The sequence below is a fragment of the Lolium rigidum genome, chromosome 3, assembly GCF_022539505.1.
Source record: "Lolium rigidum isolate FL_2022 chromosome 3, APGP_CSIRO_Lrig_0.1, whole genome shotgun sequence".
In the NCBI taxonomy this organism is placed as follows: Eukaryota; Viridiplantae; Streptophyta; class Magnoliopsida; order Poales; family Poaceae; genus Lolium; species Lolium rigidum.
This window is the reverse complement of record NC_061510.1, coordinates 48,988,447-49,012,508: the sequence shown is the minus strand read 5'-3', so window position 1 is coordinate 49,012,508 and position 24,062 is coordinate 48,988,447. Positions and strand designations below refer to the sequence as shown.

Genomic DNA, 24,062 nt, shown 5'->3' with positions numbered 1-24,062 from the left:
CGTCTTTTCCCGTCACCAGCTGATTGCTCAGGGAACGGATTTCAGCCAGATCGGTCTTCAGATCGGCTGTGAGGCCCTTTGCTTCAGCTTCAGAGCGGGCAACAAGGGCCTCCTTGTCTTGGATAAGCCGTTTGGTCGCCCTTACCCTCTCTTCAAGGTCCTCCAGCTCCTTGTGCAGGGTCTCGAGTTCGGCGCGAGTGGCAGAAGTATCCGTCTTGGCGTCCAGAGCAGCCTTCTTCTCATTGAGCCGTCGACACTTCTCGGCAATGTCGGCTCTCAGCGGAAGTTGGGAGTGGCGAAGAGTAATTCTTTGGCGAGCCGTTTGCACCCTTGACTTGAAGGCCGACAGGGTAACAGCGGGCCAGAGCTTCACTTGCAGGGTCATCGGGAGATGAGACCGGATATCCTCGAAGATGCCTTTGACTTCCTCGGAATTTTCAATCAGAGTCTCAGCCGGGGCAGAAAGCAAGTCTCTGAGACGCTGGAGTGGACCACGAACCGTACTAGGGTTCGGCTCTCCACTTGCTTTGGAAGAAGCTGGTTCGATGGATTCTGGGTCGAACGCAAGCAAGCTCGAGAGATCACAACCCTGATAGGGTAGACAAAGTGAGTTTAGCAGGCAATGGGGGAATTGATGAGGCCAAGGAGAGGAGACATACCTCTCCCAAGGAAGGAGGAACAGCCAACGCCGTAACAATCGGCTTCTCTGTGGGCTCGGGTGGGTCAGCCACTTGGGCAGCCACTATCGTCGAGGTAGCTAGATCCAGAGTAGCGGACGGCCTCGGTACCTCCTCAACATCTTCGCTAGAAGTTTCGGCGGCCTGCAAGAGGAAGTGATTAGCCGATCCAAATGATAACAGGACAGCATGAAAGCGTGGCCACGAAGATAATTACATTTGAGACCTCCTGGCTTGATGAAGAGGCTCGTGGGTTCTTACGAGCCCTTTTGACACAGCGTTGCTTCGTGCGTAACCCCGATCTGGTCGGGGCCTGAGGAGCAGGGGTTTCGGTGATCGACCTTTTCTTGGAAGCCGGCGCTGGCGAAGCCGTCTGGCTCCGGGTAGTGGACCTCTCGGAATCACCCAAGCTCGAGTCTCCTTGGCTGGTTTCTTCGGCCCCGCTGGAGGATCCTTCAGTGGAGGCCTGTAGGAAAGGATACAAGCGTGTCATAAACAAATTCTTTGAAAAAACGGACAAGTGCCTACGGTGGTCCGAACCAACTTACACGCAAGCTTTCCTGGGCCGGAGCTTTACGCTTCAGGGTTTTCCTGGCCGCTACCTTTCTCACCGCCGTCCTCGCCTGAGTTGAGGCTCGGGGGCAACTGGTCCTGAAGATGCTCTGTTCTTGGGAGCCGATTTCGGTGAAATCGGCTGACTCTGCATTATGACTTTCTTCAGGGGTGGCGAGCTCGCGTAAGAGAACCACTGGTGCCGGAGGAAGAAATTCGAAAGGGGAACCGTCGGTTTGCGTGGGAGCCGGGCCATCTAGTTGCTGCTAGGAAAAAGAGTTAGGTCACAGACAATCACCATAAGGTAATTGCAAGAAACGCTTAAGTGACAGTACCTGGTCTGCAGGGGGATCATACTCGGCGTCGAGCTCCTTCAGCAACGGTCCTAGGGCCCTCCTGAAGACGTGGGTCTTCCACATAGACCACCAAGTTTCAAAACCATCGGTGGTGAAGGAGAAACGGAGGTCATGCGGAATTGGTATGGCCAAAGCGTCAAAGAAGGTATAACACCTTTGGGCAGTGAGGATGTCAGGCAGTTCAGCCCTGCTTGCTGTCAGGTGGTGTAGGAAGAAGTGTGGAGGAACCTGCCCGAGACCAAGCTGTCGAGCCGCTACTACTGGTTGATAACACTCATAACCAGGTTTGATGATCCGGTTCGAGGTACTCATGCCAACAGGGAGGAAGCAAGGACGGATCATGAGAGAGTACAAGTGTTGTGTGCTGGCGTCATCGGCAAAGTCATCCAATCGGAAAGAGACGGGGTTTTCAAAATTTGCCGATTCAGTGTAAGGGTGGAACAGGGGGTTGTCCAAACCTTGGAAGAAAATCTTAAACCACCCTCGTCGCTTCTCGGGGATCGACCTCGCTGCCCGGAGACCATACAGTGGCTTGACCGTAGCTGGTGCATCGAATTTCCTTTCCAGTTCCATCCGGAAAGGTGCAGGTGGTCAGCGATGGGAAGTCTCGGGATTTGGCTTTGGAAATATAGTTGGGCCCACAACCGAATGAACCACCGAGGGCCGCCGGCTTTAACCGTCTTGCGGGAGAACAGCTTGACGGACATCGGTTGAAGAGATCGATAAATTTCTCCAAGAAATAGTTTGCCTAGGCCGAGTTTTGTGCCTTTAGCAAGCTCATAGGCCGGGGAGAGGTAATTCTTGGTGGGAGCAAGTGATGGGCCGCAGAATATGAAGTGCTCCAGCCGGAAATTCGTAAAGGCCGTGTGCTCCCTCTCCGTCACGGGGCCTTTGGTTTTCATATAGCGATTGAGATAGGCGCCCACTGGTACACTCTTTTTTAGAGGAGAGGGTGAAAGGGACTTTTGGCAGCTTGAAGGCGTAAGGGCTGGGGGATGCAATGTCTAGCCCGGTGATCATGGCCACATCCGAGCGAGGTCGGGGTCATAGGGCCATGACCAAACATGAAGCAGTTCAGTGCATCGGACCGTAAGTAGCCGATGGTTTTCGGGATGTTCTCATTCTTTTCAAGAGGAGATAGCGATAATGACAGTGGCATCGGCTATCCCTATGGTTTCCCAAGTGGCATAGTGGGATTTTGATACCCTATTGTACCATGCCACCCAACCTTCAGGAGGATTAGGCCAGGCTCGCGAGCGGCCGGCCCGGAAGTCGGATCTAGGTTCCGGCTCACAAAGGGGATTCTGTTAGCTTCGCACGAAATTAACAGGGCAGGACTCTCAGAAGAACGAGGACCGAGGCACATCGAATTTGCGAGAGAAGGATGTGGCAGAAGGATGTCTGAAACCTAAATTAGTAGCAGAGCGAGGCATTAATTCAGGTGTTTGCCATTAATCCCATGTCAAGCCAAGCGACGAGAGGAGGTTGAGGATTACCTTCAGTCCGAAGCCGTGGTATCGGTATTGGATGACTCCGCCATGGCGTTGAAGGAGTTGGGGGCGGCGCGGTCAAGATCTGTGTAGGTGTTTGTGGATTGGAACTGCTCAGGCGGCGATTTGGGGATCTGACTTTGCCTTTTCAGATGGAGGTCGCGGGTTACCGTTTGGAAGGGTGACCAGGTCGATGTTGTCAGCGCTTTTTATGATAGAGACCGATGCGAGGCCATCGGTTATTTTTTGAAGGTTGTGTGACTTTGACTATCGGCAAAACCATTGACTGGGAACGCTTCTTCATTCACAAAGAAGGGTTTTTTATGAAGAGCCGATTGCTCAAAAAGAGCCGATTGCTCACGTGACTACTAACGCTATGTCACTAATCCTCGCTGCCCTCGTCATTGACACGGAGGCGCTTTGTCGGCGGGTATCCAGTGGAGGAGGAGTCATTCGGCGCAGCTTAATAAGGAGAAGCCTAATGGGGGATTTAAGACCATTGCGGTATCCAAGGAAATGGTGCTAGATTGTCAAGTTTTGCAAAAGCAAGGAGCAAGACGTCATGGTAAAGGGTACTACAACGGTTCTGCCACGACATGACCCGGGGAAAGGAGCTTAATGATTTTGGAACTGTCATTTCCAAAACCAGGGGGGCATGTGTTATCACCAGATTTTGGCTAAATCAGGAGGTAGGCCGCGATCAAGATGGGCTTGGAAGATTACACATTGAAGATCTATGAAGCGGCCTTGCACGGAGAAATTGGGCTAGTTTGCCCGTGTACCTTTAATTATAGCAGACTGTATTTAGATTAAAAGTTAGAGTTTATCTCGCGCACGGTTTAGTGCACGCCCACATTAGAAAGTCCGCTGGACTATAAATATGTACCTAGGGTTTATGGAATAAACAACAACTCACGTTCAACCCCAAACAAACCAATCTCGGCGCATCGCCAACTCCTTCGTCTCGAGGGTTTCTATCGGTAAGCGACATGCTGCCTAGATCGCATCTTGCGATCTAGGCAGCACAAGCCCCACGTTGTTCATGCGTTGCTCGTATCGAAGCGCTTTTGATGGCGAGCAACGTAGTTATCATTAGATGTGTTAGGGTTAGCATTGTTCTTCGTTTAAGCATGCTTACGTAGTGCAACCCTCGCATATCTAGCCGCCCTCACACCTATCTCGGTGTGGGGGCGGCACCCCGCTTGATCATTATTTAGTAGATCTGATCCGTTACGATTGCTCCTTGTTCTACAAGGATTAGTTTAATATCTCGCAATAGTTAGGCCTTACAAAGGGGGAGGATCCAAGTGGCACGTAGGGTGGCGTTCGCAAGTCCTAAACAGGATGTTCCGAGGATCAATTTCATGTTGGTTTTTAGGCCTTGTTTAGGATCGGCTTACGAGCACCGTGCGTGGCCGCGAGGCCCAACCCGGGAGTAGGATGATCCGATTATGCGGTGAAAACCCTAAATCGTCGTAGATCTAATTAGCTCTATCTTGATCAAGCAGGACCACCAAGTATTCGTGCACCCCGTACGAATCATGGGTGGATCGGCTCTTTGAGCCGATTCACGAGATAACCTCGAGAGCCGATCGAGGCTCGTATTTAACGTTTACATGTATGCCCTGCAGAAACTAAGCGAGGCATCCCCATCACCTTCCCGACCGGTATAGGTCGGGTGGCACGCCCTTGCACTTCGCATCGCCGCGTGTGACCAGAAGAGCATTGCGGGCCGTCGCTCGGAGGGGTCTCAGCCAGCCGCAGCTCTAGGCTCTTCCCGGCTCTACGGTGTTGACAAGGCCGCTGCCCGCCGGTGGGTTTTGGCAGTCAACACATATCTCAAGATTTATGGATCTGGCATTCATTCTTTGGTATGGCTGGTTCCAACAATGGCATCAATGTGTTGCACCGATCACCGGTTTTCAACAGTCTCATGCAAGGCTTAGCTCCCCGGGTGAGCTATGAGGTCAATGGAAATGAATATGATAAGCCATATTATCTAGTTGATGACATCTACACTGACTGGGCCACACTGGTTAAGACTGTCCGTAATCCAAACTCCGAGAAGACGAGGAGGTTTGCCAAGATGTAAGAGGCTTGCAGGAAAGATGTGGAGCGCGGATTTGGTGTGCTCCAACCTCGTTAGACAATTGTCCGTCACCCGGCAAGAACATGGTCGCTGAAGACCATGCATGAGGTGATGACATGCTGCGTGATCATGCACAATATGATCGTTGAGAACGAGCATCCTGATGGCCGCAATGAGAACCACTGAGAATTCCAAGATGAGCTGGTTGCGCCACTTCTTGGTGCTTTATCTTGGGAGAACTATCTGCATATGAATGTAGAAGTCACTGGCGAGAACGTGTACAAACGGCTGCAGATGGATCTGATTGAGCATCAGTGGGCATTGACAGGCCATGAAGACCATGCCTAGAGGAATATCATCTTATTTTCATGATTTTTTTTTAAATTTGGATGTAATAACTTTAACTTTGTTGAAAATCTTCATTTTGTTGTTTTCAAACTTCATAATTCATGCCGACGCAGAAATGCGTCGAGCCGCTGGAGACACCCCCAGACACAAACGGACACGCAGACAAAAACGGTCTTTCTTGCATCCGTCGCGGGACGGAAACGAGCGCTCGCGGACATCAATTTGGGTCGCGCCGAGATGCCGTGAGTACTACTACCACCGATGGATGGATCCGTGATGCAGACCATCTCACAGTGTTGCGCCCACCAAGGCACCAACCAATATTTTTGTCGACGCTTCCAGCGACCACCCGCCGCACTGTTCCTTTCAATTGCGTCTGTCTGTGCTCTAGATCGCGCGCGTCGGTCGGCATTCGTGACCCAAGTGTGGTGTGCGCCACAACACCAGCCATAAACATTGTCGTTGAGGTGGCCACACATATACACCCATCGTTGAGGTGGCGATTGCCATGGACGAGCGTCGCCCGTCACTCCCTCTCACGATGTTGCTCCAGCACTCCAGTAGGTACGTACGTACTGCTTAACATATTCGTTCAACAACTAACCAAGGACGAGGACGCATGTTACTTTAATCAAACAGTCTTGGGTCAGAGAGATTTTGATACTACGAGTACTTAGCATTTTTCTCTGGTTGCTTGTTTAGTGCGACTCCTGAAAAAAATCGCCCCGATCTGAACTGGCCATCGGCTGCGCTCATGTCACCAAAAACATATGTACATCATCAACCCGCCTACTAATCAAAGTAGTACCTCGCATGCTTAGGAAAAACAAACACAAAATGTTTGACTTGTCCATTAGTACTGAAGAAGGCGTCCAAATCGGCAAAAAACCATTACAAATAGGGTCGAACCCACCGAACGCCAACTCAACATCGCCACACCAATTATTTGCTGTCAACACATCGGTGATCACAAAATGGCACCAACCACACAAACAACGACCATCCGCTCCACCAAGCTAGCTGGTTTATTACCACAACAACAAAAAATAGGAATTTCAATAGAAATGGACACCCTTTAACCTCTTAAAATATTTACAAGAAGTTTAAGATAGACAAGAGTTAAGTTTTGAAAAAAATCAGCTAAGATGGTTGAATTTTCGCTAGTGTTTGTCAAAAAATAAATATATAGGGGTTTGGATAGAAACTGCCACCCTTTAACTTCTTAAAATAATTATAAGAAGTTTAAGATAGATATAAGAGTTAAGTTTTGAAAAGAACTAGCTAGAGATGGTTGAATTTCTTGGAAAGTGCTTTTGGCTCCCGAACTTCACTGCTCTTGCTATTTTTTTAAATGTTTTTAAAAGTTATAAAAAATTCTAAAAAATAATCCTGAATATTGTTATTGATACATCTCGCAATCATGCAAAATCTTAACACGAAATTGTTTTTATTTTGTGCTAGACAAAAATGATAAAATCTCATATGTTTTGAAGATTTGAAAATGTACTACTTCCCTATCTCAAAAGAAGGCCGCCAAGGGTGCTCACATGAAGCATTTCTCAGTCATAAATAAGTAGTTATCACAAATCGATAAACATGCTCTGATATCTCTTATGGAATTTCATTCAGATTTTTCTAGAGTATTTGCAGTTGCTTAGGAAAAGGTATAATCAGGGTAGGTTCTGTTTGGAGTTGCGGGCTGATTGGGTTGTGTGTACACACTAATTAAGACTTTTGTATAGGGATATTCACTTTGGCTCATAGTAGCATTTGCTCCCGTTGCGTGAATAAACATTTCGAAGTGTCAAAAAATTCTAAAATAAAATTTTCCATGTACATCTACACATTTTATGTTCGTACATAAAAAAAAACTAAAAAATTCGGTGGCTCCTGTAAAAAGACAAATTTTGATGCTATAACACTACTACGTACATGACATTTTTTTGTCTTTTTTGTACACGTCACATAAAATGTTGTTTCTCCACGAAAACTTGTGCACTAACATAGAATGTCACGATGTACACCAAAAAAATTATGTCACGATGTGCACTAACATAGAGATTTTTTAAAATTGTATTTTAATTATTTTATATAATGGGAGCATTTGCTCCTATGAGCCAAAACACCGCCTCCTTTTGTTCTTATTCACATGCACTCAATTATTCTTATTTGAGAGAGCAAGAGTTACCTACTACCTCCATCCCAAGACTTAAGGTCTATATTTTTTTTCAGAAAGTTAAACGAAGTAAAGTTTAACTAAACTTCTAGAAGGACTTATGAACAAATATAATATTTTGTAGGTATCATATGAAAATATATTTCATTATCTATCTAATGATATTGATTTTGTACATGTTAATGATTTTTGATAAAAACTTAGTCAAACTTAACATAGTTTGACTTTATGAAAACAATATAGGCTTTAACCCTTGGGATGGAGGTAGTATTATTTATAGGCAATTCCCGCTATCAAGAGAATCACACTTTTGTCATTTTTATATAGCTCGCAATATAAAGTACTTGAAATTGATATTTTGCAGGTTTGTGGATACATCATTGACTATATGCAGGTTCTTTTTCAGATTTTTTTTAAAACTCAAAAATATGATATTTTATAAAAAAATACGAGATCACTAATGTTCATATGCAACAAATCTCCACCCATAGAGATGCCCTTGCCACATTGAAACAAGTGAATGGCGCACACACCCCCTGTCGCGGTGTGGCAAATGGCAGTACGTGCCAATGCCCCGCACCGTATGCGCGGCGTGCCGAGCCCGGGTCTCCCACGTCAAGCGAACCGTCACGTATAACACGTACTACGAAACGTCGATCTTATCAAGTTATCCATCCAATATTCCCAATGCACCTGGACCTGCCTATATAGCCCGAGCCCAACAAAGACAAGCCTCGCTCACAAACCCAGCAACTTTCCCCCCTTCCCCACGCCGCAAGCCGCAGGCCTTTGCCGCGCGACCACCACAAGAACTCGCCGCGCCGTCGCAGACCACCACCACCTCACAGACCATCTTGGTAGCTGCTGCTCGAGCTGGATCTGAGTCAGGGAGCGATCGAGAAGAAGAGAGAGGGGCGCTGGCGATGCTGCAGCTGCTGATGGCGATGGCCTTCTCGGCGGCGCCGCTCACGCTCTACGTGCCGCCGGTGCGGAGCCTCAGCCTCTTCGTCGAGACCATGGAGACGCTCTGCCGGGAGTGCGCGCCCTACTCCCACGGCGCCGTCGCCCGCATCCGCCTCGGCCTCTCCCGCATCTTCGCCGGCCTCGCCCGCGCCCTGCGCTAAGCATGTGCGGCCACACCCAGACCCAGATCCTTCTTCTTCCTTCCTCGTATAGGTACATGTCTGCTACAGGCACAGTACCTTTGCGCGCGCGTCGGCTGTGCTCGTCCTGGATCTTTTGCATAGATTACTTTCCTTTGCCTGCATACATAGTTAGTTTTCTTCTCATCTTTGGGGGGAACTTGAAGGAAGTCGGGTAATAAGCTGACCAAATGGGTAGTTTTTGTGAGAGATCGTGAGAAATCTAGTTTGCGGATGAGAGGTAGTCCGTCCATGAGAATTTGTTGCTCCGTGTACAGACAGAATCATGTACAGTAATAGTTGGGGAAGAAGTTTGTGTTCTTGTGATGTTCTTCAGTTCAGAACTTGGGGTGGAAATGTAATGGAAGACTTCTTCATTTGTGAGAAAGTAATGGAAGACTTCTGACCCCTTCATTTGGTCAGTTTTTCCATCTCTTTACAGTATGTGCAAATGTTGTGTACAGTACTAGTTGGGGAAGAAGTTTGATGTTCTTCAGTTCAGAACTTGGGGTGGAAATGTAATGGAAGACTTCTTCATTTGTGACAAAGCAATGGAAGACTTTTGACCCCTTCATTTGGTCAGTTTTTCCATTTCTTGTAGTACAGTATGTGCCGATTGTAATGGAAACTTGGTAATGCCAACAACTCCTGCGATTTTATTTTCTCGAAGCTTCCAACCAAAATAGCCTCAGACAAAACGAGGAAGAAGAGGAGAAAAATCCACGGCTTCCTGCGACCGGGTTTGGTTGCGTCGCGCCATTAGGATTGACAACTTGGCAGATTTGTGATCTCTAACGCCAAACGATGGCGACCTCGCCGACGCTGTGATCCAATCACAATACTTATTATTGTTTCCGTGGCCATTGTGCGTCCCTGGGCGCTCGCACGTCCTCCGCACAAACACGACTGTCACGGAATCTGTTCATTTCACATCTGGCCAGCTCAGTGTGCCAACACTTGTAAGCCAACGGTGTCATGGGGATCACGACTAGTATTATTCAATATTTTGGAGGATTAGATCAGATCTTCGGAAGAACGGACCGTTACATACGGCCATACGGGTGAACATGAGCAATCTTCGTTTTGTTTGTACATGTAAAACAACTGAACTTGTCGATATCGCGATGTTCTACGCGCGTAAGTAAAATACAGGTATAGATAGTAGAAACGTCCAAGTTTCTAGAAGGGAAACATCACCCAATCATTTTACTACTCAATCAATCGCAGCAGCCAGAGGCCGGCCTCGTGTGCCGGTTGCTTACTTTCGTTGCATTGCTTTTCGAACATGTTCTCCAGTTGACTTGCACTAGTGGCACACTTGTTAAGAGTAATTCCAATAGTATAGCCAACTCATTGGCTATAACAAGATGCCATATCATTTGTAGTCATCTTATAGCTAACATGTATAATAGTTGGCTATAAGAATGAAGCATTTTACTAACATATGGTCCACCTTTCACTCTCACAAAGTGCTTAGTAGCAGACGCTGCAAGAATTGACTATTGCATAAGTAGTTCACTCTCCCTTCTCTCTCCTCTTCTCTTTCCTCCAACTCATCTAAAATATATTATTTAATATCTTATAGTCAGCTGACTGGACTCTATTGTACTTGCTCTAATCTCGTATCCCTGAATTCAGGCCGTCTCTGTCCATGTGCTACTACTACCTGCGTTCTCTTCCACCGACCGACACGATCCTCATATCCAGGATCTCACATTTGCCACATGCCCCGGGAAAAAAGAGCCGAAAGAAATGACGCATTTCACGCAACCAATCATCCCAGAATTCTGTCAAAAAAGGGGGAAGTTATTCTTCAGAAACTATCCTGGTTTTGTGTAGAACAAGCATGAGAAACCGATCATCATGTACTACGTGATTAGACACACGACAAACGATAGAAACGGCAACCGTCAGCAGCACCAAAATTTACAAGCTATTGGCTTATTAGTGTTTGCGTATCATCTACGAACAGTTGCCACTTACTACCACCAAGCCCAACTAACTCCACATCCATTGCTTGCTTTCCTGCTTAGATCCGGAAACTCACTGTCGTGCTCGACTGCCTCTTTTATCCACAGGCAGCTTTTCTCCTCTGAAAAGCACACTCGACAATGGATGCCACCTTTTCAAGAACCACCTGGAGACCATGGGTGGGGCAACCATCATATATAACGGTGGTTTCTGGAACTTCCCTGGTGCTTGTATTTACAGGGGCGTGCCAAAATTGTCGACATATACCTTTGCAGGGTCACGGATTCACAGATGTAATCAGGAGAAGGATGCAAGAGCCCGGGACATGTCAAGCGACCTTGACCGGCTCCGGCTCTGGCTTCACTATATGTTCCAAGTTCACAATCCTTACAGGCTTCCCCAGCTTGGACTTGTCCTCCATCCTAGCGGTTTCTAATGCCTTTGCGCAGACAGGGAAGCTCATCTCATCCCAAGAATCCAAGATTATGCCTGACCCTAGGCATGTGCCGTCACGGTAGAATGCTGCAAACTGACCAGCTGCTAAACCTTGATCGTCTTCAGACAGATGCACTGTCAGAACATCTCCGTTTCCTACACTTTGCTCGTTTGTGACGGTGCAATTATGAAATTCAGGACTATGCCGCACCTGATATGTAAAGCGTGTATTCATATTAGCATGGATATATAAACTAATTCACATATTGGAACAAACTCTAGTTACCCTAGGCCTAAAAGAAAGTAATACTTTGAATTCTGATGCTTTATTGATCGTGGGAGAAGCCCAATATATAGGAGGCATAGCTTGGCTGACAAGCCGACTCAAAGGAAATACACTTTGGACTCTGAAACTGAATCTGAGCAGGACTTTGTACCTAAACCGAAACTGAATCTAAACAGGACTCTACGTATACCAAATCTGGTCCGGTGTAATAAGGAAATCCTAGCCACTTTGGGCTGAACCAGGAGATGGTGCGGCCAGGTCTGGGGCCCTCCTACCATATGTGACGCCCCACATAACATCTCTCCCTCCCTCCACCAACAGCTCGTCCTCGAGCTGAAACGAGGGAAAACGAGCACTGAACTCGTCTAATGGCTCCCATGTTGCATCATCTTCAGAAGCGCCAACCCACTGCACAAGGACATGCTTCACTCCGCGGCGAAGGCTGGACCGAAGAACTTTGGCTGGCGCAGGCACCACTCTACCATCCTCAATGGCAGGAAGTACAGCAGGAGTGGCTGGTGGGTCACCATGAAACTTCTTCAGGAGACTGACATGGAACACATCATGGAGCCGAGTACCAGCAGGCAGCGTGAGTCTATACGCGACAGATCCAATGATTTCGTTAACCTGAAAAGGTCCATAGAAGCGAGGAGACAACTTGCCATGCTTGCGTCCTGGTAATGATGCGGCTGCCCTGTGATGAAGGCGAAGCCATACCCAATCTCCGACGTCAAATGCCAGCTCACGATGCTTGTCATCATAATAATGCTTAGCCCTCTGTTGTGCTTGATGGAGACGCTCGCCAACCTCGTGAATGAAGGTTGCACGATCCTGGAGAGTGGAATCTACAGCTGCCACCTTGGCCTCACCAGGGACATAGTCACGAAGACGCGGCGGTGGTCGGCCATATACAACCTCAAACGGAGTGGCGCGAAGGGCAGAATGGTAAGATGTGTTGTAGCAGAACTCAGCCCAAGGCAAACATTCTACCCAGCGCCGCGGGCGGTCACCAGTGAGGCAGCGCAAGTACATGGCAATGATCTTGTTGACGACTTCAGTCTGTCCGTCAGACTGGGGGTGAAAGGCTGAGCTCATGTGAAGCTGAACACCCGACAACTTGAATAATTCTCGCCAAAAATTGCTGGTGAAGACTGGGTCACGGTCACTGACAATTGATTGTGGAAGTCCATGGAGTCGCACAATGCCCTCAAAAAAGCCTTTGCCACCGATGCAGCTGTGTATGGGTGTGAGAGTGGAATGAAGTGTGCATACTTGGAGAAGCGATCAACAACGAGACAAGATCACAGACTTGCCATGTACACCTGGCAGGGCCTCGATGAAATCCATGGAGATATCACTCCATACGGATGATGGGACTGGTAAAGGCTGAAGTAATCCTGCAGGCAAAAGTGTCTCCGTCTTGTTGCGTTGGCAGACCAAGCAATCACGTACCAAGTCCTGAACCAAACGACGATCACCAGGGACATGGAAATCAGCCCGAAGTCGATGCAGCGTCTTTTGGATCCCCTCATGAGCTGCGTGGGCGTGCTGCAAAATCACTGATATAGACGGCGAGGTAGCCAATACATGCACACGACGGCCATGGAGAATCAAGTCGTCGACGCAGCTCCAGGGATGGGCGAGATCACCAGCGCGTATGCTTTCACGAAGTGAGGACAACTCAGGAGAAGCATCAATCTCGTGCCTCAAGTCGTCGAAGATGCTAAAGAGTGGCAATGAGAGAGCGCATAGTGTTGGTGCTGCATCAGCATCTCGACGAGAGAGGGCGTCAGCGACAATGTTGAGGCGGCCCGGGCGGAACTCGACGAGTGAAGTCGAACCCAAATAGTTTGCTGACCCACTTGGTGTTGAGGTATTGTTGAAAGTCGCTGGTCAAGTAGGAATTTTAGGCTATAGTGGTCGGTGCGTATAGTAAAGGCACGACCCCAAAGATACGGCCGCCGGTGACGTACGGCCTGAACCAATCCAATGAGTTCACGCTCATAAGCGGCAAGCTTGGCATGGCGTGGAGCGATGGCCCGGTCGAAGAAGGCCGGAGGTCCGGCACCACTGGTGAAGAACGGCGCCAAAGCCGGTCCCGGAGGCATCACACTCGACAATGAAGCGACCGTCAAAGTCCGGCATCCGGAGCACTGGGCCTTGACCAAGCGCACACTTGAGTGCACTGGAACGCATCCTCCGCTTCGGAGCACCACCGAAACCCATCCTTGCTCGAGCGGCGCGTTAGAGGAGCAGCGATGATGCCGAAGTCCTTAATAAACTTGCGATAGTAGCCAGCCAGCCCCAAGAAGCCGCGTAATGCCCGGACCGAACGAGGAGTTGGCCAATCCGCAACGGCGCACACCTTGTCCTTATCCATGGCCACCCCATCAGCGTCGATCACATGACCGAGGTAGGCCACCGAGGACTCACCAAAGGAGCACTTGCTGCGCTTGAGGAAGAGGGATTGTTGCCGCATAACCTGAAATACAACACGAAGGTGGCGCAGGTGCTCCGACCAGGAGGAGCTGTAGATTAAGATATCATCAAAAAACACGAGAACAAATTTGCGCAGGAAGGGCCGTAATATGTCGTTCATCAAGGCCTGGAAAGTTGCTTGGTGCGTTGGTCAAGCCAAATGGCATAACCAAGAACTCGTAGTGGCCGTCATGTGTGCGAAATGCTGTCTTGGCAATGTCATCTGGGTGCATCCGCACTTGGTGATACCCCGAGCGTAGGTCAAGCTTGGTGAAGAACCGGGCGCCTCGGAGTTCATCCGAGTAGCTCATCGACGATGGGAATTGGGAATTTATCCTTCACAGTATGGTCGTTTAGTTGCCGGAAGTCGACACGAAGCGCCACGCGTCATCTCTTTTTTAACAAGGAGGACAGGCGAAGAGAAAGCTGAGTCAACGTGGCGAATGATGCCTTGAGCCAACATCTCGATGCACCGGCGCTCAAGCTCATCCTTTTGGAGCTGCGCGTAGCGGTATGGTCGAACGGCAACAGGCGGTGTGTTGGGTAGAAGCCGAATACGGTGATCGCGCGAGCGTGCTGGGAGGCAGTCCGGTCGGAGTCGCAAAGAGGTCAGCGAATTCGTCGAGCATGTCACCCATGAGACCAGAGTCCTCGGTCTTGATCATGCGAACAGCGAGGCAAGGCAGGTGCCGCTAGGCCGGTCCGAGTGACTTGGGATCCGGACAGGACAACGATCACGCTATGGTTGTCGAAATCCCACAAAATTGGTCCAAGGGTACGGAGCCAGTCAACGCCAAGGACAAGGTCGAAGCCACCAAGTGAAAGTGCAAAGCAGTCAACGCGGAAGTGGAAACCGTCGATGGAAAGAGGAATGCCGCGGCATAGGCCTGCACTGGCGAGCTTGTCCCCATTAGCCACCATGACCCGTAAATTGGGACGAGTCTCTGGTGTTAGGCCGAGGCTGACGAGGGCACTGGAGTCTATGAAACTGTGTGTTGAGCCTGTGTCCAATAAGGCAATGAAGGTACGAGTGCCGATGTCGACGCGCAGCTGTACAGTATCAGTCACGCGGATACTCCAGAGTCCGGTGATAGCATGAAGCGAGATGTGAGGTGTGTCTGGTTCCTCCTCCAAAGGTGCATCCTCAGCCGCAAAATCATCAAGCTCGATGAAGAACAAGCGGGCACACCGATGACCGGGGACGTCTTGCTCGTCACGGTTGTAGCGAGAGGCCTTGGCGGCGCCGGTCGGCCATCTCGGTCGGGGTGAGGCGTCGCATAGCGCGAGGAGGGGCCGTTGTAGGAGCAGCAGGGACACCTTGTGGTGCAGGGCGTGCCGCTGGTTGATTGGTCGGACCACGCGCCCAAGCCGTAGAACCCCGGGAACGTGTTTGGGCCATCGGTTGTGTAAACGGATGTCGTTGTTCATAGGCCTTAGCGAGCGCGACTGCCATGTGGAGGTCCCCTGGTTGCTGAAGCTCAACATCGACTTTGAGGCCCTCAGGGAGCCCGGCTGTGTACAGGTAACGCTGCTGGGCTGAACTCAACGGCTCACTGGTCCTGCACAAGAGCGCCATAAATCTGCTGGTGTAGTCAGCAACCGTGGAGGTGAACGGAAGCCGAGCCAACTCGCCCAAGGGGTTGGCACGTACAGATGGTCCAAACTGAAGATGACACGCCTCCTTGAAGTGCTGCCGGGAGGGGATGCCATGATCGCGCTCAAACTCGGAGGTACCAAAACTGAGCGTTGTCCACTAGGTGGTATGCTGCTGTCCACACCTTGTCAGCCTCTGGTGTGCGTTGTCCTCGGAAAAATTGCTCACACCGATGAAGCCAGCCAAGCGGATCGACGGAACCATCATAGGTCGGGAAGTCGAACTTGTGGAAGCGTGGGACACCGGAGCCGGAGCCGTAACCAGGGTGTTGGTGCTCGGAAGGGAGCGGATGAATAGATGTGAGGTATGGCGAGACGGCATATGTCGGCTGGGTCCGTAGTGGTTGAGGCGATTGCTGGTAAGGGTTTGCTTGGTGGCTGTTGGTACGGTGATGGTGGCAAAGATGCGTGGGGAAAAGCTGGGTTGAACGAAGGGTAAAAGGGACGGTGATGGGGTGGTGGAGGGCCGGCTTGTTGGGGAAAAAACGAGGAAACCGGAAAGTGGGGTAGTGGTGGCGGCTGGACAAAGCGCGGACCAGATCCAGCGCTGACTGGGTTGGTGGTGGCAGCGGCAGCGGCTGCGGCGGTATCTATGGTGGTGGCGGCGGCGGTATCTATGGTGGTGGCGGCGGCGGAGACGTTGGTTGACATGGAGGAGGTGGCGGAGGGGCCGACGGCTGCAGGTTGAAACGCCATGCGCGGGTCGGCCGAAGCCGAACATGGGATGTGGTGGAGCGCCGGGGAGCTGCTCCAGGGCGTTGAGGCGCTGGACGACGCCCTCCATGAAGGCCTGATCGGTGGTCCGCTGCGCCACGACTTCCTTCAGCTCGGGTCGCCGGATCCTTAAGCACGAGGTTGATGTCATCGCCTTTGTCCTTGAGATCTTCCCCCATCGTAGATGGCTCTGATACCAGATGGAACAAACTCTAGTTACCCTAGGCCTAAAAGAAAGTAATACTTTGAATTCTGATGCTTTATTGATCGTGGGAGAAGCCCAATATATAGGAGGCATAGCTTGGCTGACAAGCCGACTCAAAGGAAATACACTTTGGACTCGAAACTGAATCTGAGCAGGACTTTGTACCTAAACCGAAACTGAATCTAAACAGGACTCTACGTATACCAAATCTGGTCCGGTGTAATAAGGAAATCCTAGCCACTTTGGGCTGAACCAGGAGATGGTGCGGCCAGGTCTGGGGCCCTCCTACCATATGTGACGCCCCACATAACACATATAGTGCATATGATGGATATCAATGCATGTACATGCCAAAGCCACACTTAAGATAAACCTTGAAGGCTAGAACAGATAGAGTGTATAAGAGATAACTTTATTTAGCAAGATATGCCATATGGCATTGGTTGGAAGTTGCAGTTGTAATTTCCTATTATACCAAAACTCCAAAATGATAATTATTGATCAAGGTAGAGATATTCATTTACACATATCAACAGGATTTTATCAGCCACTGTTCAGCCCCAGCGCGTGAAAAGAATTCATGCAAACAGCTGCTAACATGGACATGCTATTGAGCTATTCTACCAATTCAGACTAGGAGCCAATTAGACTTTCTTTCACAGCAAGGGCACATTAGTTGCAGGCTGATCATCCAGGACAAGATTTATTTTGCAAACACCATATAGGCTTGCAGACAGTGAGGACTTCAAAATTAAACAACAACGAGAAATAAAGTGTAACCATATGCTACACTACCAGGTTATTGTTTACTCAGGTACCTTGCATCTTAGTTGTTCATTGTCTGTTGGCCCAGAATTGCCAAACCAGTTTAGCGATCCAACACGAAATATTCTCCTCCTCTTATCGAGTGAATAATAATTTCTCGATACAAAAACCACATTATTTTTCACATCCTTCTCAACCACATACCTGCAGGAGGCAAAAAAAAAGATCATTCTTTTGATGAATTTCATGGATAATAAACAGATGCTATCTGAGGACAGCCTTTCCTTCAATTTCAAAATATGTGGCAAATATACATTTAATTTAGCTGAATATGTTGTACCATAAAGAAGCTAGTATTATTATAGACGGTGCATACCAAGGTCCTCCAGGAAGGCGCAGGCCTTGTCTCTGACCAATTGTATAGAACCAAAAACCCCGGTGTGTCCCTAGGTAGTCTCCAGTTTCAGCTTCAATAAGTACACCCTCCATTTCTCCTATATGTCTTTCAACAAACTCGCTAAATTTGACCTGGAAAGAGGTACTTTTGTAGCTAAACAAAACAACTCAAGGAGAAATAACAGAACTATATTTTGCGCAAGAAATCCATTATTGACAACTAATTTAAACCAATTACCTTTCCAAGAAAACATATCCCCTGGGAATCCTTTCTACTTTGGTTAGGAAGGTCCATCTGAGCAGCCAGACTGCGCACTTCATCCTGCAAAACATGACTTCAAATTACAAGAATACACGTGCAGCTCCTGACAAGAATAAACTGCCCTTATCTGATTAAAAAACCAAACCTTTGTTATACAACCCAATGGAAAAAGAAGCCTTCTAAGCTGAGGCTGAGAGAGATGTGAGAGGAAATAAGTTTGATCCTTGACCTGAAATAACGATCAGAGGCTGAGGTGATCTTGACTAAACAAAATTGAAATAAAAGAACCATCTGATTTGTCTCTCTGCATTCCAAATTTCCTTCTAGGATAAAGAGCAGAGCTTAACTGACACCTAATTCAACCACATTGAAGCAAGCAGGCTATTTTAATGTGAATGCAAAGCACCTTGTCTTTCGAAAGTTGGAGCTCTGATGAACTTTCAACATCCTGAACAGATGGATGGACTACATGTGCATAATGTCCAGAAGCTATGTAATCAAATCCCAAGTTTTCAATTGCTTCTAAGAAAGCTCCTGCAGAACATGCGTGAAAAGAACAAGTACATGAACAAAGATCAATAGTCGTATCCTTGATGCACATTCCGATATCCATAACAGAAGTGTCCACGGACATACCAAACTTTATTCTCGTGTTACAAAGAACGTCAGGATTCGGAGTACGCCCGTTGCGGTACTCGTTTATAATATGAGACACCTAGATATCAAATCCATGATAGTTTCTCAGAAGGCAGCAAACGCAAGTGAAATATACAAGGATCAGCTGAAAAAAAAAAGTTTGAAATGAAGCTTACCACATGGTTCCAATACTCATCAGAGAGATGTACCACTTCCAATGGCACATCAATCTACAAAAAAACAACCCATACATCACTCAGTTCATGCAGCGAAAACTAGTCTATATATGCTGCACACAAGCTATTAGACATTTAGACGTAACAGCATGCACATGCTGAAAATTTTCAAAGATACCTTGTCACACACAGCTTGCGCATACTTCAGATCGTCATCCCACGGGCACTCGGACCAAAAGTTCCTGAAATCTTCCTACAGATTAATCGCGCAGCTTAGTAAGGGGTCTCGCTGGCGGCGTAGCATTGCAGAGAGTACGAAGGGGGGCAGTGCGTACGGACCTGGAACCAGATCTTGAGGTAGAAAGCGGTGCAGCTGTGCCCCGCGGCGTGGAGGAGGCGGAGCGCGACGCTGCTGTCGACCCCGCCGCTCAGCAGCACGGCCACCCGCAGCGGCTCCCTCCCTGCGGCCGCGCACCGCACGAGGTGCTCTTCGGTGATCCCATCCACCCCGGGCGCGCTGGGCGGTGAGGCCACGAGCGGTGCTGAGGAAGAGAGGGCGCGGAACGGCCGCGGCAGCCGGCGGGGACGGGGGAGAGGTTTAGGGCCCGGGAGGAGGGGACTCCGGAGGAGCGGGCGGAGGGTGGATACGACGCGCAGCATGGGCGGCGGCGTGGCGCCAAGAGCCGGCGGCGGCGGCGGCGGCGGCGGCGGCGTATTGCTTCTCTCTGTACTGGATTGGGTTTTTCGGCCGGAGCGTCTACAGTTTCAGGCTTCGTGTCGTTTCAGAGTTGAGAGTTCAGACTTGGTGAAAAGAGCATCTCTTCCGAAAACTCGCAATTGCGCCGAGCTAGAGTGATCTCTATATCCACTAGATGACCTGTTGCGCTATCGCGCAATGACGAAGGCTAACCATAGGGTTTTTCTTATTTTAGTCAGATTACCGCGTTGTGCTATCGCACAAATAGCATAATTCAATAAGAATTTGAACCATAAGTTTTGGCTTATTTTAATATCAGAGGCTTGGAGCGGAGCTCTACTCTTCTTGCCGATGTCATCACCGTACTGGTAAAGGGAGGGCATTTGGGTTGGGTGGCCATCCAGGCGAGCTATAACATCATCTGATGGCGTGAGTTGGAGAAAATGTTCTTGATGGTCCATGCACCGTCCTTTGGCTACTCCCTTTGCTCCCATGCCACGGCTCCTTCTGCCCCTCGTATGATCTGAACCATCCCTTGTGCTCTCATGTGGGTAATGCTCTCAATATCTCTTTCACTTCCTTTTGCGTAATTCACTTGCCATCACAGAAATATTATGGCCAAGTGGCTGCGATTTCTTATTTTCTCACGTGCATATTTGTGTTTCATCGCAATGTTACCCATTGTGCTATCGCGCAAATGGCGGAGACTACCCATAGGATTTGGTTTATTTTAGTACCGAAGATTGGAGTAGAGCTTTTGGATCGAGTAGAATAGTATCCGATGGGGCGTCCCATGGTGAGGTATAATAGTATATAGTGTGTTTCGTTGGAGGAAACGCCCTCGACGGCCCTTGTACTTTCATTTGGGTAGTGCTCTCGATATCTCTTCCACTTTCCTTTGGGAAATCCAAATTGTAGATGGGAGGAATGATCTATAAAGGAAAAAAACATTTAGGCCGACGTTTTTTTTTAAATCAGACGTAGAAAACTGAGGGGTCATTTTCGTGACGTGGCGAGGAAGCGGAGGCGTCGGTGCGTATAAAGCCATCTTCTCCCACGGCCGCACCCTCCATTCCCCCACTCCGTTCCCCTCCCAGTCTCCCACTACTCCCAAAATTACCAAAAACCTCTCTCTCTCTCTCGGCCACTTCGCCTCCAGGGTAGGTTTCTTCTCGCTTGATCCAGGAGAATCGGTGGCGATGCAAGGCGGGGAAGAGCCGGCGACGTGGAAGATGGGAAGAAGCGCAAGGCCGCCGCTTTGGGTGGAGAGAAGGAGGTCGTTGAAGAGGCCACCATGAGCGTCGGTGCTTCGAGGGCAACCACCGTGGATACCCTTCACGTTGGTGCGAGCACCATCGGGACGGGCGGCATCAGGCCGGTCGTAGAGGAAGCGGAGGATCTACCGGCGGGTGATTCGGCAACGAGTACATGCCGATGGCGATCTCTGGAGCATCCACCCTTGCCGACGTGGCTGCCGGCGTCGCCGTTATCGGGACGGCGGGCCAAGCGGCCGGCAATGCTTCACTGGTGAAGCCGAGTTAGAGAAGGAGGTATGTACTATTTGCGGATGACCGGTGCGCTATCGCGCCAAGGGCGAAAGCGAGACAATATTGTGCATCCGAGTTGTCGCCTGCATCGTCATCAGAGTCATCGCCTACACAGGGACCGACGCCATGAAAAAGTAATATATTTTCCTTAGATATATAGCCAATCGAAACATGTATCTGTGGAAACACCACTGAATTAGTTAATTATTTAATCTATAGCTGGTCTTTGTTTGTTGCAGAGAGGTTTCATACTGAAGCAATAACGGAGGAGGTGGAGCAAAGTAGAAGGGAAGCTGAAACAATAAGACGAAGTGGTGTTTTACAAAAGCTGGTGGTGCGGGGAGGCTTAGTTGTATTGCCATCCATAATTAGCATTCCTCGACAATAGAAACATGCGACATTGGATGATTGGCACATTCACCTCTTAGCAACCAAGTGTCAACCCAATGATACCCTGGTACCCGGGAAGTCGATAGTATAAACCTCCCTGATCACTTCTTCTTTTATGACATACATATGACCTGAGTGGTGCAATTGGCATAATCAAGATATTACTCAAGCTATAAGTTTTATCCATGAGAATTTTTGGGGATGCTGATGCTTCTTAATTAGCACTTTAAAAGGGCGTACTCACTATTTCAAACAGTTCTCAAGAGCCATTAGGAGCATGTTAAAATTTGTTTCCACATGGAAAATATGCTAAGAGGTATCCAATGTTAATAGAAACGTGGGCGACATGATCTGGGCCTTATTGGTAATTTATCAGCAATCAATTTACGAAGTTTTGGCATATCGCTCGAACATCCGCAAATTTCATATTTTCTCCAGAGTTGAACTATACCGGGTTTTCTGAAGTGTGGTCACATAGATCGGATTGATGTCTAGTATTCATATTACATGTAAAAATATATCTTTCTTTCAACGTAATTATGTTGTTATAATTTGGCATCATTGGAAAATACATGTATAATCGTCATGTAGGATAAAGGAAAGCAGCAGAGTGATTGGTTTGGCTGAAAAATAAAGGAACTGTCTTTTGTTATTGAATATAAAAGCACTGAAGTGAACGGTGGCTGACAAAGAGAAGAGAGACAGTGCCTTATAGGGCAAGAAAAGAGAGACAGTGCCTTAGAGAGACGGTGGTAGGAAGTATTTATGCTTGGTTCAGGTCAATGCGAGACCATAATGTTCCAATAAAACAAAAAACAGAATGCCTGGCTGGAGATATGAAGCTCCAGCGGAAAAAAATTGTGTCAAGTTTCCTCAGTCTATAGTTCTAAAGAAAAACTTCAGAATCATGATAACAGGCATTAAGCACACACATCTCCGTATAAACTTGGATCTCTGGTTTTTCCGTAGAATCTGAATAAACATGCTACTGGAATACATGCACTACTTAGACCTCTTGTTATGTGTATGTTCAAACTGATCCTAACAATACTATGGTTTGACTTGGAGCCTTCGACTCCTAAATCAAATAAACGAGTCGAAGGGTACACAGGAGTCAACAAAGCAGTCGTAAAACTCCCAGGAATAATTGTCTATCCTGTTTTCAGAGATGTACCTGCAGATTTGTACATAAGTCAATGCACCATAGAGTTCTTTGGTAGCACAAATATAACAGAGTACACGAGATTTAATCCCTAACAAATAGTACAACATATGTAGCCCGGTGCACCTACTGTTCAAAGAAACACTGAACTTAACAGCTAAACATACAAATAGTGAATACATCCAGATTTAGCAGTCTCACATGGTCTTGATACTTCAGTGTAGGCCCCCTGAGAGCTGAAACTGAACCATGAGATAAGATTCATGATGCTCTAAATTTACAAAATGCAGTATGCACTACCAACTTGGATTTCTGAACATAGCTGGCATGTTACATACTGGTCTGCGGAAAGGGTAGACTGGTGTTATGCCAAATTAGAATCTAGGAGGCATGTACATGAGCGTTTTTGCAACAGATGGCTGGACAGTAGGACCTGAACTTGAGGTACACCTGGAAGCAATATATGTGGGATTCTGTTTAACTCCAAGGCAAACGCTAACTGTTAGTGTTTTGCATTGTTTTCTCCAGAAGGAAGATCATAACATTACATATAGAAGGACGGTCATATAGTACATCTAATTTAGACAGCGGTGTGGTGGCATGTACAGGCTGAAGGCAGACATGGCTGCTGGAATACCAGTGGTCCAGTGCTAAGTAGTAACATGGCTATTATACATGGCAATGTCAACGACACGTAACTCGTTCCAGGAAGGACGACAGCATACAAAATAACTCCTCTCCAGGGTAGGTCGATGGCATACTTTGGTGTTTTTTTAATTAGAAAGGTTTATATCAACAAGAATAACTAAAATATCCAATGATTCGATGTTAAATAGCTCATGCAAATTTCATACTTCTTTAGCATAAGCAATTCAAGAAATATAGAGAACGTATGAAGAGAATGAAAGATATCTTAAATCTAAATAGCCATAACCTAAGGAGATGTGAGCATTCTTGGTTTAGCCTACCAGTGCACATGAAAACTAAATAGGCATATTAGGAAACAGATATAACATGTCCCACTAATGCCTCTTTGTATGTCTTTTATTGGGGAAATGATCCAATGAAAAATGGGATTGGAAGAAGAAAACGGTAATCCTACCTCATATGCATAGTTCTGTGATATATTCTTCTCTGATTTCTCGACTGTGGCACTTCTCTGCACCTAAACAATAATGTAGATCCATTATCAGACTTGAATTTTGCATCAGTCAGAGTCAATTCAGATCTCACCTCACACAAAAGCATGCCATCGCCATTCTCGCCCTCTGTTGAAATTACCATTTGCAGCAAACCGATATTTTTACCTGTATACATAATTTTCTCTCTGCTCATAGTATAAAGCAAGTACTGCTGGATATCTCAAGAAAACTGGAATTGGACAGACTGCTCAAAATTTATCCAACCTTTATTGGAACGAAGAAGTGCATGCCTTTTCCTGCACTTTCTGCCAGTCTTG

At 47.9% G+C, this 24,062-nt stretch overlaps 2 protein-coding genes across 3 annotated transcripts; one reads left to right on the top strand and one right to left on the bottom strand.

Moving 5' to 3' along the window:
- The first annotated feature begins 8,595 nt into the window (after window positions 1–8,595).
- LOC124699062 lies at window positions 8,596–8,812 on the top strand. Its single transcript, XM_047231433.1, has one exon. The coding sequence runs from the start codon at window positions 8,612–8,614 to the stop codon at window positions 8,810–8,812; it is 201 nt and encodes a 66-aa protein (XP_047087389.1). The 5' UTR covers window positions 8,596–8,611.
- Window positions 8,813–10,878: 2,066 nt separating this feature from the next.
- LOC124701574 (tRNA-specific 2-thiouridylase MnmA-like) lies at window positions 10,879–19,485 on the bottom strand. 2 transcript variants are annotated; one of them, XR_007002093.1, is made up of 11 exons: window positions 19,147–19,485; window positions 18,986–19,060; window positions 18,808–18,861; window positions 18,632–18,710; window positions 18,402–18,529; window positions 18,141–18,224; window positions 17,972–18,055; window positions 17,714–17,865; window positions 17,391–17,541; window positions 11,069–11,447; window positions 10,879–10,967 (listed from the first exon to the last, which is right to left on the bottom strand). XR_007002093.1 is itself a non-coding variant. In XM_047233663.1 (10 exons), exons 1-10 carry the CDS (start codon window positions 19,465–19,467, stop codon window positions 11,130–11,132), a joined length of 1,446 nt encoding a protein of 481 aa, XP_047089619.1. In that variant the 5' UTR covers window positions 19,468–19,485; the 3' UTR covers window positions 11,047–11,129. The 2 variants fall into 2 exon arrangements, 1 of the variants encoding a protein (XP_047089619.1); XM_047233663.1 differs by lacking the exon at window positions 10,879–10,967 and having other exon boundaries at window positions 11,047–11,447.
- Between the last annotated feature and the right edge of the window lie 4,577 nt (window positions 19,486–24,062).

Excerpts from the sequence above, each read along its gene's own strand:
- LOC124699062 (XM_047231433.1), top strand. The coding sequence starts at position 8,612 with ATGCTGCAGCTGCTGATGGCGATGGCCTTCTCGGCGGCGCCGCTCACG.
- LOC124701574 (XM_047233663.1), bottom strand. The coding sequence starts at position 19,467 with ATGCTGCGCGTCGTATCCACCCTCCGCCCGCTCCTCCGGAGTCCCCTC. Across the intron at positions 18,862-18,985 it reads CGCAAGCTGTGTGTGACAAG|ATTGATGTGCCATTGGAAGT; the intron begins GTATCTTTGAAA and ends GTTTTTTTGTAG. Across the intron at positions 18,711-18,807 it reads ATGAGTATTGGAACCATGTG|GTGTCTCATATTATAAACGA; the intron begins GTAAGCTTCATT and ends TTTGATATCTAG.